The sequence below is a fragment of the Vipera berus genome (assembly GCF_964194415.1).
Source record: "Vipera berus genome assembly, chromosome: 14".
Classification (NCBI taxonomy): domain Eukaryota; kingdom Metazoa; phylum Chordata; class Lepidosauria; order Squamata; family Viperidae; genus Vipera; species Vipera berus.
In genome coordinates, this window is record NC_138217.1 from 7,956,113 (window position 1) to 7,968,136 (window position 12,024).

The 12,024-nt window shown below is 46.6% G+C and overlaps 1 protein-coding gene across 1 annotated transcript in view; it reads left to right on the forward strand.

Annotated features, from left to right (window-relative positions):
* The window catches only part of ARVCF (ARVCF delta catenin family member), a gene marked incomplete at both ends in the record, with an annotated part of 139,499 nt that overhangs the window by 78,968 nt on the left and 48,507 nt on the right, over window positions 1-12,024 (forward strand). The window contains one exon of the mRNA XM_081338662.1: window positions 284-891. Within this exon, the coding sequence (XP_081194788.1) occupies window positions 284-891 (608 nt within the window). The remainder of the gene's footprint in view (window positions 1-283; window positions 892-12,024) is intronic.

Sequence of the window (12,024 nt, forward strand, 5' to 3'; positions counted from 1 at the left end):
TGATGTCGCCTATGACATCATGACTACTACTAAACACCTGTGACCTGATTGGCTGGGGGGGATGAAGAGGATGCTGGCTAAGATAGGCCAAGCTCTTCGGTAGGCCATTTCCAACCTCCTTGTGAAGGATACTGACCGATGGCCAATGGCTCATCCTCTTATCCCTTTGGGTGGGAAGGCACTGGTGCAGAAGTGTGGGGGTAAAATAATTTACACTGCAGCCCACCGAGCTTCCAGAAATAAACAGTGTCTGTGTTCCTCTCTCTCTCTCTCTGCCTCGCAGGTCACCAAAATGGTCAAGACCGTCACGACTAGAACGGTGCGCCAGGTCCCCCTTGGTCCTGATGGCCTCCCTGTGATGGACGGATCATCCCCCATGGGTAGCTACACCGACTCCATAGACAGAAGGCAAGTCAAGAATGGAGACCGGTACATCACCCCCCAGGCCTCCTCCACTCTGAACCGATCTTACAACAGCTACAACGATTCCTACCCAGAGGGTCACGACAGCCAATATCGTTCCTTCGTCAGCCACAATGGTTACGGCGACCTGCCAGACAATTACGGAAGTTTGTCCCGCAGTGTCAACTACCGCCCGCATTACGCCTACGTACCCGGGAGCAATTACCGGCCCGAGGATGGTAGCTTCACTTTGCCAAGCAGGAGGGATAACTATGGACCGCTGGCCCAACCGCAGGTGCCGACGGGGAGCAACGCGGACTTGAATCGCTCCCAGCCGGAACGGTTCCAACCTGAGCCGTACGGGCTGGAGGACGATAACCGCAGCCTCGGAATTGACGACGAAGGCTATGAACTCGATCCAGAGTACTCGACGGTGAATCGGAGGACGTCGGCTGGGGTCTCCGAGAGAGGGAGACCTCACAAGGGAAGGTAAAGGCATGGCTGGATGGGTGGAGGTAGGCAACCCGTTGTAGGACTCTTGTCCTGCAGGAGCAGTGGAAAGTCTGCTGGATTCGGACTTGCAGGAGAGTTTGAGGGCTGGCAATGGAGAAGACCTCACCACGGTACTAGCATTATTTATGGCACCTGCTCAAGAATGTCCCTCTTTGTCTGGGTTCTTTGTTCCTCTGCTTTGAAAAAGTAGCAAGGGTTTGGAATGGCAATACTGAATGACAGAGTTGGAAGGACCTTGGAGGTCTTCTAGTCCAACCCCCTGCTCAATAAATGGCTGTCCAATCTCTTCTTGAAAACCTCTAGTGATGGAGCACCCACAACTTCTGCAGGCAAGTCATTCCACTGATTTAACAGAGTAACAGTTGGAAGGGACCCTGGAGGTCTTCTAGTTCAACCCCCTGCTCAGGCAAGAGACCCTAGGCCACAGGTCCCCAACCTTTTGGGCACCAGGCACCGATTCCACGGAGAAAGGTTTTTCCATGGACCGGAGAGTGCATGGTTTCGTGTGCTGCCTGGATCCCACAAATGGGGCTTTGCTTGTTTGTGCAGACCGGTTGCTGGCATGCCGCAGCCAACTACTGGTCCACGGAGCAGGGTTTGGGGACCTCTGCCCTAGACCATTCCAGACAAATAACTGCCCAGATTCTTCTTGAAAACCTCCAGCGATGGAGCACCCGCCACGTCTGGTGGCAAGCCGTTCCACTGATTAATTGTTCTCACTGTCAAGAAGTTTCTCCTAGGTTGCTTCTCTCCTTGATAAGTTATATATTACATGTATGAAACTTGATAAGTTATTATTAAGGAAGTATAACGGTGCCGCAGTAGGGGTATCCCAGTAGATGAATGCAACTAGCCAGGCTTTTATATCCAAGGCCCAGAATTTAATCGTTGAAAGTTGGTAACGTGCCAACCTGTCTCACTCACCTGTCATTAAGCTCCTTTGCTCAAGGTTGGCTACAGTCCGCAGAACCAGATCTCAACAGAAGAGAAGCTTTGAGCTGTGTGGTGCTCTCTGAGCTTGGTTGTTTTGCTGCAGATGTTTCATTCCCCAACTAGGGAACATCGTCACTTTAAAAGAAGGGAGTGGGGTTTGTGGAAAGGGGGAAGGGGAGGGGTGGTGGTGGAGGAGGAGGACTTTGTGGCCCTTGGTGCTCTTCGAGTTTGTTTGGTTGTTTTGGTGCCGAGGTAAGATCACCAGTGCTAGAAGGAAGGGAGGGAGGGAGGGAGGAGGAGGAGGAGGAGGAGGAGGAGGAGGAGGAGGAGGAGGAGGTGGTCTGTGTGGTCCTTGGTCCTCTTTGATTTGCTGGAGGCATTTCATTACCCAACTAGGTCACATCACCAGTGGTAGAAGGGAGAAAGGTTGGAGGAGCAGGAGGAGGAGGAAGAGGAGGTCTGTTGGGTTCTTGGTGCTCTCTGAGTTTGGTTGTTTTGCTGGAGACGTTTCATTACCCAACTAGGTCACATCATCAGTGCTAGAAGGAAGTGGGGTTTGCTCTCGGTTTCCATACAAGTGGCTAGGCTGTTTTGATTAGGCTGTTGTTTACATGCTTAGCTTGTTTGTCTGAGTTGTTAGTTCCCCAATTAGGGTGAAGTTTACGGCTTGGCTGTTGGTTTAGTGCAGGGGTAGGCAACCTTGGCTCCTTCAGGACTCGTGGACTTCAACTCCCAGAATTCCTGAGCCAGCCACGCTGAGGGGAAAGGGAGAGGTTTCCAAGCTGAGCCAAGCTGGCTCAGGAATTCTGGGAGTTGAAGTCCACGAGTCATGAAGGGGCCCTAGTTTCCCTCATGCTGGCTCAGGAATTCTGGGAGTTGAAGTCCACAAGTCATCAAAGAACCAAGTTTGAAGACCCCTGGTTTGCGGCATCCCCAGGTCACACCGTTTGTGACCTTGGGAGCCGGCTTGAAACAACAAAGTTGACCAGGTGGGGGGGGAATCCAGCTTGGCTTAATAACCATGTGATTTACTTAACGACTGCAGCGGTTCATGACAAAACGGGTCGTAAAATCGGGCACGATTCCCTAAGGAGTCACGGACTTCCTGTGTATCGCTGATGCCTTTGCAGTTTTAAAGGATGGGGGGACTTTTTATTTCAATTCGATCGAGGGACTTTATAAAGCCATTTAATTGGAACGCGCCGGGTCCAAACGTGGAAAAAGCCTAGGCGAGGTCTCTTGTTGAAACCAACCCCGTCTCTCACCAAATTCTCCAAGCGATTTTTGCACGAATAAATTACCTTGCCGTCTTTCGCTGCTGAGGAAGTCTGGTAATAAGTAATGATCTTTTTTTAAAAAAAATGTAACCGTGAAGGTCCCAGTTATTAACCCTTGGTTGCAAAAAAAAATCCATTTTATTCCTTTTCCCGAAAAGCAAAATATCTGCTCGACAAAAGGTGGTAGGTCGGGTCCTCCTCAAAGTGGGTGAATAAGAGGGGAAGAATGGATCTCTCTTTGCTGGCAAAACTCAATCCTGACCGTAGGCAGGTAGTCCTCGACATACGGCAACAACTGAGCGCAAAGTTTATTGTCACTGAATGAAACAGTTGTTCGGCGAGATTAGCCCCATTTTTATGACTTTTCGTGCCGAATTTGTTGAGCGAATCACTGCAGTTGTTAAATTAGTAACACCGTTGTTAAGTGGAATCTTTGTTAAGTTGGCTTTGCTTGTCAGAAGGTCGCAAAACGGGATCACGGGACCCCGCAACCGTCATAAATATTAAATGCCCAGGAATCAGTGGGCTAATGCCTCCTTAAGTAACACCAGCTGCCTGCAATTAGTGCAGGTTCGCGTCCCACCAGGTTCAAGGTTGACTCAGCCTTCCATCCTTCCGAGGTAGGTAAAATGAGGACCCAGATTGTTGGGGGCAATTAAGCTGACTTTGTAATAATGCCGCTGGGGGGGGCGAAAGCCCTAATAAGCAGGCATATACATAGAATGAAGGCTACTGCTAAGCTTGTAAGCCGCCCTGAGTCTTCGGAGAAGGGCGGGATATAAATGGAATTAAAATAAATAAATAAAATAAATAAATAAATACGGAACAGTGGCCAAATGTCCGGATTTTGATCACGTGACCGTGGGGATGCTGCAATGGTCGTAAGTGTGAAAAACAGTCGTAAGTCCCTTTTTTTCAGCACAGCTGTAACTTTGAATGGGTCACTAGATGAACTGTTGTAAGTCGAGGACTATCTGTAGATGGGTTGTTCTGCCTACCTTCGCTTTCTGCTTTGGTAGTAATGTTCAGAGGGTAGAACCAGACTGGAAACTATGGACTCAACTCCCCACTTACCCGAGGTAGCTTGCTGTAGGGATGACCTTGAATCAAGCACAAATTTGCAGTCTAGTCTGCTGAAAACCCTGAGTAGATGTTGGTCTCTTCCTTACTAAGTGGGGATTCCTAAAGATCGTAACAAGACAGCCGGTTTGGTGTCGTGGTTAAGGCATCAGGCTAGACATCAGGAGGCGATGAGTTCTAGTCCTACCTTAGCCATGAAAGGCAGCTGGATGGATGGACCAATCGCCAGGAAAATGTGAGTTCTAGTCCCACCTTAACCATGAATGTCAGCTGGGCATCCCTAGGCCAAAAGAGGTGACAATGAGTTCTAATCTCATCTTAGCCATAAAAGGATGGGATGGGATGGGATGGGGTGGGGTGGGGTGGAGTGGAGTGGAGTGGAGTGGAGTGGAGTGGAGTGGAGTAGAGTAGAGTAGAGTAGAGTAGAGTAGAGTAGAGTAGAGTAGAGTAGAGTAGAGTAGAGTGCAGAATTAGAATAGCATAGCATAGCATAGCATAGAACAGATTGCAGAATAGAATAGAATAGAATAGAATAGAATAGAATAGAATAGAATAGAATAGAATAGAATAGAATAGAATAGAATAGAATAGAATAGAATAGTTGGAAGGGACCTTGGAGGTCATCTATTCCAACCCCCTGCTCAGGCAGGAAACCCTATCCCATTTCAGACAAATGGTTGTCCAATCTCTTCTTAAACACTTACAGTGTTGGAGCGTTCACAACTTCTGGAGGCGAGTCCTTCCATTTTAGTCGCAAACAACAAAGAGATGAAGGACTTAAAGTAAGACCATCCATCCATCCATCCATCCATCCATTAATTGATTCTCAGCCTTCTCTTGTCCTTGCATTGGGCTGGTTTGGTGACCGAAGCTCAGATTTTTGTCCCGTAGACCTCAAAAGCTGGAGGAGCCAATTTGATCAACTCTCTTTTCTTCTCAGCTACCAACATGGGATGCGTGATATACTGCCTGCTTCTGCTAACTTCTGACAATATCCATTAGCCGAGGCCATCCACTGTCAAGATATCCCCCGCTTGGCTACAATCACCCAGACATCCGTTTCTCCACTTAGTGACACGTTTGGCTGATTTACTGTAGCTTTTTCTCTGCCCCCCCTTTTCTGGTTCTACCGAGGCTGAACGGAGGAAGAGTGAGTCCAGTAGCTTTCCTTCCATTTAAAAATGAGCGAAGGGATTGATTTTCAATAAGTCTTGAAAGGTTAATAATTCTACCGATAAATGAAACTTGGCCCATAGATGAACAAACCCAGCTGGCAGAGGAAGGTTGACAGTCGATTTTCATGAGAGAGTACAGGTAGTCCTTGACTTAACAATGATTCATTTACTGACCGTTCCAAGTTACAACGGCACTGGAAAAAGTGATGTCAGAGCATGCTAATACAGCAGGATCCAACACAAAGCAGTTTCAGCAGGAAAACAGAAGAGAGAGAGAAAACACATCTGCAGAGCCTTCCCTTTTTATACAAAGCTCTTAAAGAGATACAGACCCTGCTGGCTCTTAAAGAGACACAGACCCTGCTGTTTCATCCCCATCATTACATCTTACATTACATCAGCTGGTTAGCTTCTAAATCATTACCTTGACAAGTGACTTAACAACCGTTTTTCCACGCTTAAGGACCGTCGCAGCAGTCTCACGGTCATGTGATGGAAATTCAGATGCTTGGCCACTGACTCATCTTTACGACGGTCGCAGTGGTCTCCTGTGATTTCCCTTTTGTGACTTTTTGACGAGCAAAGTCAACGGGGAAGCCAGATTCATTTAAAAGACCAGGTTAAAATGGGACAAAACTCACTGAACAAATGTCTCCCTCAGCAACAGAAATTTTGGGCTCAGTCGTGGTCGTACGTTGAGGACTATACTTGTATCCTAAGGGACCCTTTGAAACTCAAGGACTCTCATTCCTGATATCTTAATGAGCTGGATTTTGCTCAGGGCATCTCGTTCCCCCTGCTTACCCATCACAGAGCAATCCATTTCTGACCGGTAATGAACTGGTTATAGCTGTGTTTCTTGTCCTAATTGCAGTTGCCGTTTTCCACCAGTCTCCAACGAACCAGGAAGCCAGTTTCCTGCACTGTGCTCCCGTCCTCTCTCTCTGCTTCCCTCTTTCTTCTCACTGTTGACCCAGTTTCCGAACAAGCTCACATTTCAATATAGATCGGGAGGTGGGGTGAGGAGAGAAACAGTTCAGAAAGTGCCTGCAAACATAAATTAGTGCACAAAAGGAGATTTCTGTCCGCCTGCCTGGAAATTTATATGCCCAAACTAATTTTGGTCCCGTGATAATTGCCCAAAGAAAGGCAGAGCTGCATCTGAGCAGAGATTCAAGAAAATGTTCCGTATCTGGAATGGAAAACCCGAAGCATCGGAAAAGCCTACACCAGGAGATAACAGAATAACAGAGTTGGAAGGTTCCTTGGAGGTCTTCTAGTCCAACCCCCTGCTCAGGCAGGAAACCCTATATCATTTCAGACAAATGGCTGTCCAGTCTCTTCTTAAAAGCCTCCAGAGATGGAGCTCCCACAACTTCTGGAGGCAGGTTGTTCCACTGGTTAATTGTTCTAACTGTCAGGAAATTCCTCCTCAGTTCTAAGTTGCTTCTCTCCTTGATTAGTTTCCATCCGTTGCTTCTCATCCTTCCTACAGGTGCTTTGGAGAACAGCTTGACTCCCTCTTCTTTGGCACAGCCTCTGAGATATTGGAAGGCTGCTATCCTGTCCCCCCTTGTCCTTCTCTTCGTTAAACTAGACATCCCCAATTCCAACAACCGTTCTTCATATGTTTTATCCTCCAGTCTGCTAACCAGATTGTTGGGGGCAATTAAGCTGACTTTGTAATAATGCCGCTTGGGGGGGTGTATGAAAGCCCTAATAAGCAGGCATATACATAGAATGAAGGCTACTGCTAAGCTTGTAAGCCGCCCTGAGTCTTCGGAGAAGGGCGGGATATAAATGGAATTAAAAAAAAAATCATCTTTGTTGCTCTTCTCCGCACTCTTTCTAGCGTCTCAATGTCTTTTTTTTATATTGTGGTCATCAAAACTAGATCACCCAGGAGGTGGCTTTCACTGAAGTTCCCAAGCCATACTCTTGCTTCATTTGAACCTGGATGCAAAATAGACATCCATCTTGATCAGTAGCCAGTGACTGTCCCTGCCCTTCAGCCATTAGTTGAAGCTTCCTTGGGCAACTCAAGTTGGCAATGTGTCACTCCGTCTTCTCGAAGCAAATCCTGTTTTAATGATGTGTTGAGGGGAAAAGGCCATAATCTTCTACTTGTCGTAAAGACTGAGCAGATGGCTTTGGATGGTCCACAGCATGTCATGGAAGCATTAGATCTCGTCTGCACCTGTTCCCCTGCAACTGGCATCGAGTGTTATATACTGCCTTTGAACCCGGCGGATCCATAATGGTTTCCCTTGGTTGATTCCCTTTGATAACGCTGTCTGCCACGGATAAAACTACTTCCGCACTTTGCTTGCCTTCACATATCCTGCTAAGCCATGGTTGAACAATTAAACCACAGTTGGCTGAGGCCACACACAACACGCAAAGTCTTTAGCTGGCTTAGACTTTGGCGTGCTAAGCCAAAGCAGCTAGTGGCTTAATGTGATACGTAAACTCAATCTCTGCCTTGGACAGTGGGATAAAGGGCGCATTAGACTGAATTTAACCGTGATGCGTGAAATCTGACTATGATCACTGAAAGGATTAGAGTTTGGTGGTAAATCATAAGCAAAGAGGGAATGAACTTTGGGGTTGAGTACTGAAGAACTGTGTCTTAAGTCATTGTAGACAATATTTGGAGACAAAAGTCTGGAGTGGACTAAGCTAGGAGCTGATGTTCCTAAATTTAAAGGTATGAAAAGTGTGGGGGGGTCTGTTAGGTGGGATTAATTTATTTTTCTTCCTGGTTCCAAGTGTAAGAAGATTGGATGGACCTGTCCCAAAAGTGCTTTTTTAGGAGGCAACTGGACTTTTTTGTTTTTATTTGAAGACATTTTGCTTCTCATCCAAGAAGCTTCTTCGGTTCTGACTGGACGGTGGGGAGTGGAAGGATTTATACTCCTTGCAGACAGCTGGTCATTTGCATACTTTTAGAGAGCCATTGAGACCACTTCAGTCTACAACACAGTCCTTTCAACAGTTCCAAGAAGGCTCCACACCCATTGGATGCACCACTCAGGTGACCCTGAGGACACAGATAAACCTCCAAGTGGCCTCAACAGCCTCATCGAAAAAACCCTACACCTGGAGATAACAGAATAACAGAGTTGGAAGGGACCTTGGAGGTCATCTAGTCCAACCCCCTGTTCAGGCAGGAAACCCTATGCCATTTCAGACAATTGGCTGCCCAGTCTCTTCTTTAAAACTTCCAGTGTTGGAGCATTCACAACTTCTGGAGGCAAGCAGTTCCACTGGTTAATTGTTCTCACTGTCAGGAAGTTTCTCCTTAGTTCTAGGTTGTTTCTCTCCTTGATTAGTTTCCACCCGTTGCTTCTTGTCTTGCCTTCCAGTGTTTTGGAGAATAGCTTGAGTCCTTCTTCTTTGTGGCAGCCCCTGAGATATTGGAACACTGCTATCATGTCTCCCCCCTCGTCCTTCTCTTCATTAGACTAGACTTACTCAATTCCAGCAACCGTTCCTTGTATGTTTTAGCCTCCAGCCCCCTGATCATCTCTGTTGCTCTTCGTTTCTCTTACTCTTATTTACATCGCGGTGACCAAAACTGGATTTTAAAATGGATTGAAAAAGCAACCATCTTTAATGTTCCTTTAAGGAGTATTTCTAGAAAGTAAAATTTATCCTCCTAAAAGCAGAATTCAGGGCCTGCCTTATTTATAACCCTCACGGGTTTGCCGTGCCGAAGTGGCTAAGTTTGATCAATTGCATATTTACCTGTTGCTTAGCTGAATATAGATCGTTTTTATTTCTGTAATATCGCACCGTTGAACGTGAGGATAATGGCCTAGTCTTCATTTGAGGATTGCTTTCTCTGGAACGCTTTTGTACATTCTTTTGAGATTCCACTCTGGGCTGCGAATATAGGCATATCATGTTTAAATACATACCTAAGTAATATATGATTCCTTTTGAGAAAGGCGCCATGATTCATCCATCATACAAGGGCACCGGGTGTAGTGTCACAACTCACTGTGATTTATTCCGTAAACTCAGTGAAGCAAACTGGCATTTTCCATGAGGCCTGGAACAGCTATTTTCTCCAAATGTGCCAGAAATTGGCATTTCTAGGTACCTTTAGCAGGTCTGCACATTTTAGAGTGAAGGTCGGTTAAGTGGGAGTGATCCATATGTCCATGTCAAACTTCAGCAGTCTCTCTCTCTGTCTCTCTCTTCCTCCCTCCTTCTCTCTCTCTCTCTCTCTCTCTCTCTGTGTGTGTGTGTGTGTGTGTGTGTGTGTGTGTCAGTTGGTATCTATCTATCATCTATCTTTCTATCTGTGTCCATCTATCCATCCATCCCTACTTACCTGCTCTATCAATCTCTCTCTCATCCATCCATCCATCCATCCCTACTTACCTGCTCTATCCATCTCTCATCCATCCATCCATCCCTACTTACCTGCTCTATCCATCTCTCTTCATCCATCAATCCATCCATCAATCCCTACTTACCTGCTCTATCCATCTCTCTCTCATCCATCCATCCCTACTTACCTGCTCTATCCATCTCTCTCTCATCCATCCATCCCTACTTATCTGCTCTATCCATCTCTCTCTCATCCATCCATCCATCCCTACTTACCTGCTCTATCCATCTCTCTTCATCCATCAATCCATCCATCCATCCCTACTTACCTGCTCTATCCATCTCTCTCTCATCCATCCATCCCTACTTATCTGCTCTATCCATCTCTCTCTCATCCATCCATCCCTACTTACCTGCTCTATCCATCTCTCTCTCATCCATCCATCCCTACTTACCTGCTCTATCCATCTCTCTCCATCCATCCATCCATCCCTACTTACTTGCTCTATCCATCTCTCTCCATCCATCCATCCATCCATCCATCCCTACTTATCTGCTCTATCCATCTCTCTCTCTCTCTCTCTCATCCATCCTGTCTGTCTGTCCTGTTTTAAATCTGCAGGAAAAACCTTCCCTCTTATCCATAGTCAGAAAGGAAAGAGAGCTTTGCATCCGGAGTCAAGAGCATCCTTCCCCTCCCCCTCTCTGTGCATCATGGTTTTCCCAGGAACAGCATTTCCCAGGGCCAATCCTGCTTGAAGGTCAGGGGCTGTGGGAGCTGAGGGGAAGCAGCGGGCTCTGTAATCCTGCCTGTTTTGCAATGGTGGACTCAGCGACAGAGACCTCCGTTGATAGGAGCAAAGCCTAAAGAGAGACGCTTTGGGAATAATTTAATAGCAGGGCTGTGGATGATGGGGACTCGGGCACTGCTTGCCAGCTCCGTTTCTCCTTCCAAGAGAGGGTCTTCTCCTGTCAGCCGGCTGCTCTCGTTGGGGTGATGCATTCCTCCAAGCCGACGCTGGAAGATCAAAAGTAAAGTGCTGGTACCTGCCGTGGAACAGAGCCTGATCTGTACACGAGTGTGAGGATCCCTTGATTTCTTCACCTGTGCACAGGTGAGAAAGCTGGAGGAGGCAGAGGTGCCAAAGACTTGCTTGCTTTCAGTTGACAAGTCAAAGAAGCCTTAAGGTTATCTCTTCCCCTCTCTCTCTCCCCTCCCCCTTCCTTCCTTCCTTCCTTCCTTCTTTCTCTTTCTCTTTCTTTCTCCTCCCCTCTCTCTCCCCCTTCCTTCCTTTCTCTCTTTCTTTCTCTTTCTCCTCCCCCCTCTCTCTCCCTTCCTCCCTCCCTTCCTTCTTTCTCTTTCTCTTTTTCTTTCTCCTCCCCTCTCTCTCCCCCTCCCCCTTCCTTCCTTCCTTCTTCCTTTCTCTTTCTCTTTCTTTCTCCTCCCCTCTCTCTTCTCCTTCTTTCCTTCCTTCCTTTCTTTATCTTTCTCCTCTCTCTCCTCCTTCCTTCTTTCTCTTACTCTTTCTTTTTCTCTTTCTTTCTCCCCCCCCTCTCTCTCTCTCCCTTTCTTTCTTTCTCTTTCTCTTTCTCTTTCTCTTTCTTTCTCCTCCGCCCTCTCTCCCACCCTCCCTCCCTCTTTCTTTCTTTCTTTCTTTCTTTCTTTCTTTCTTTCTTTCTTTCTTTCTTTCTTTCTTTCTTTCTTTCTTTCTTTCTCTTTCTCTCTTTTTCTCTTTCTCCTCTCCTCTCTCTCCCCCTTCCTTCCTTCCTTTCTTTCTTTCTCTTCCTTTCTTTTTTCTTTCTTTCTTTCTTTCTTTCTTTCTTTCTTTCTTTCTTTCTTTCTTTCTTTCTTTCTTTTTCTTTCTTTCTTTCTTTCTTTCTTTCTTTCTTTCTTTCTTTCTTTCTCTCTTTTTCTTTCTCCTCTCTTCTCTCTCCCCCTTCCTTCCTTCCTTCTTTCCTTCCTTCCTTCCTTCCTTCCTTCCTTCCTTCCTTCCTTCCTTCCTTTCTTTCTTTCTTTCTTTCTTTCTTTCTTTCTTTCTTTCTTTCTTTCTTTCTTTCTTTCTTTCTCTTTCTCTCTTTCTTTTTCTCTTTCTCCTCTCCTCTCTCCCCCCCTTCCTTCCTTCCTTCCTTCCTTCTTTCTTTCTCCTCTGATTCCTCTTGGCCTGACTGTGAACCGTTCATTGAAACAGACCCACTTCTTCTTCCTGCCATCTCCATCCCCGGAGCAGAAGGAAGGAAGGAAATCGATGAGAAGAGAAAGATGGGGGAAAAAAACCAGCTGGGGGTTGAAGCAGATGCTCTGTGCC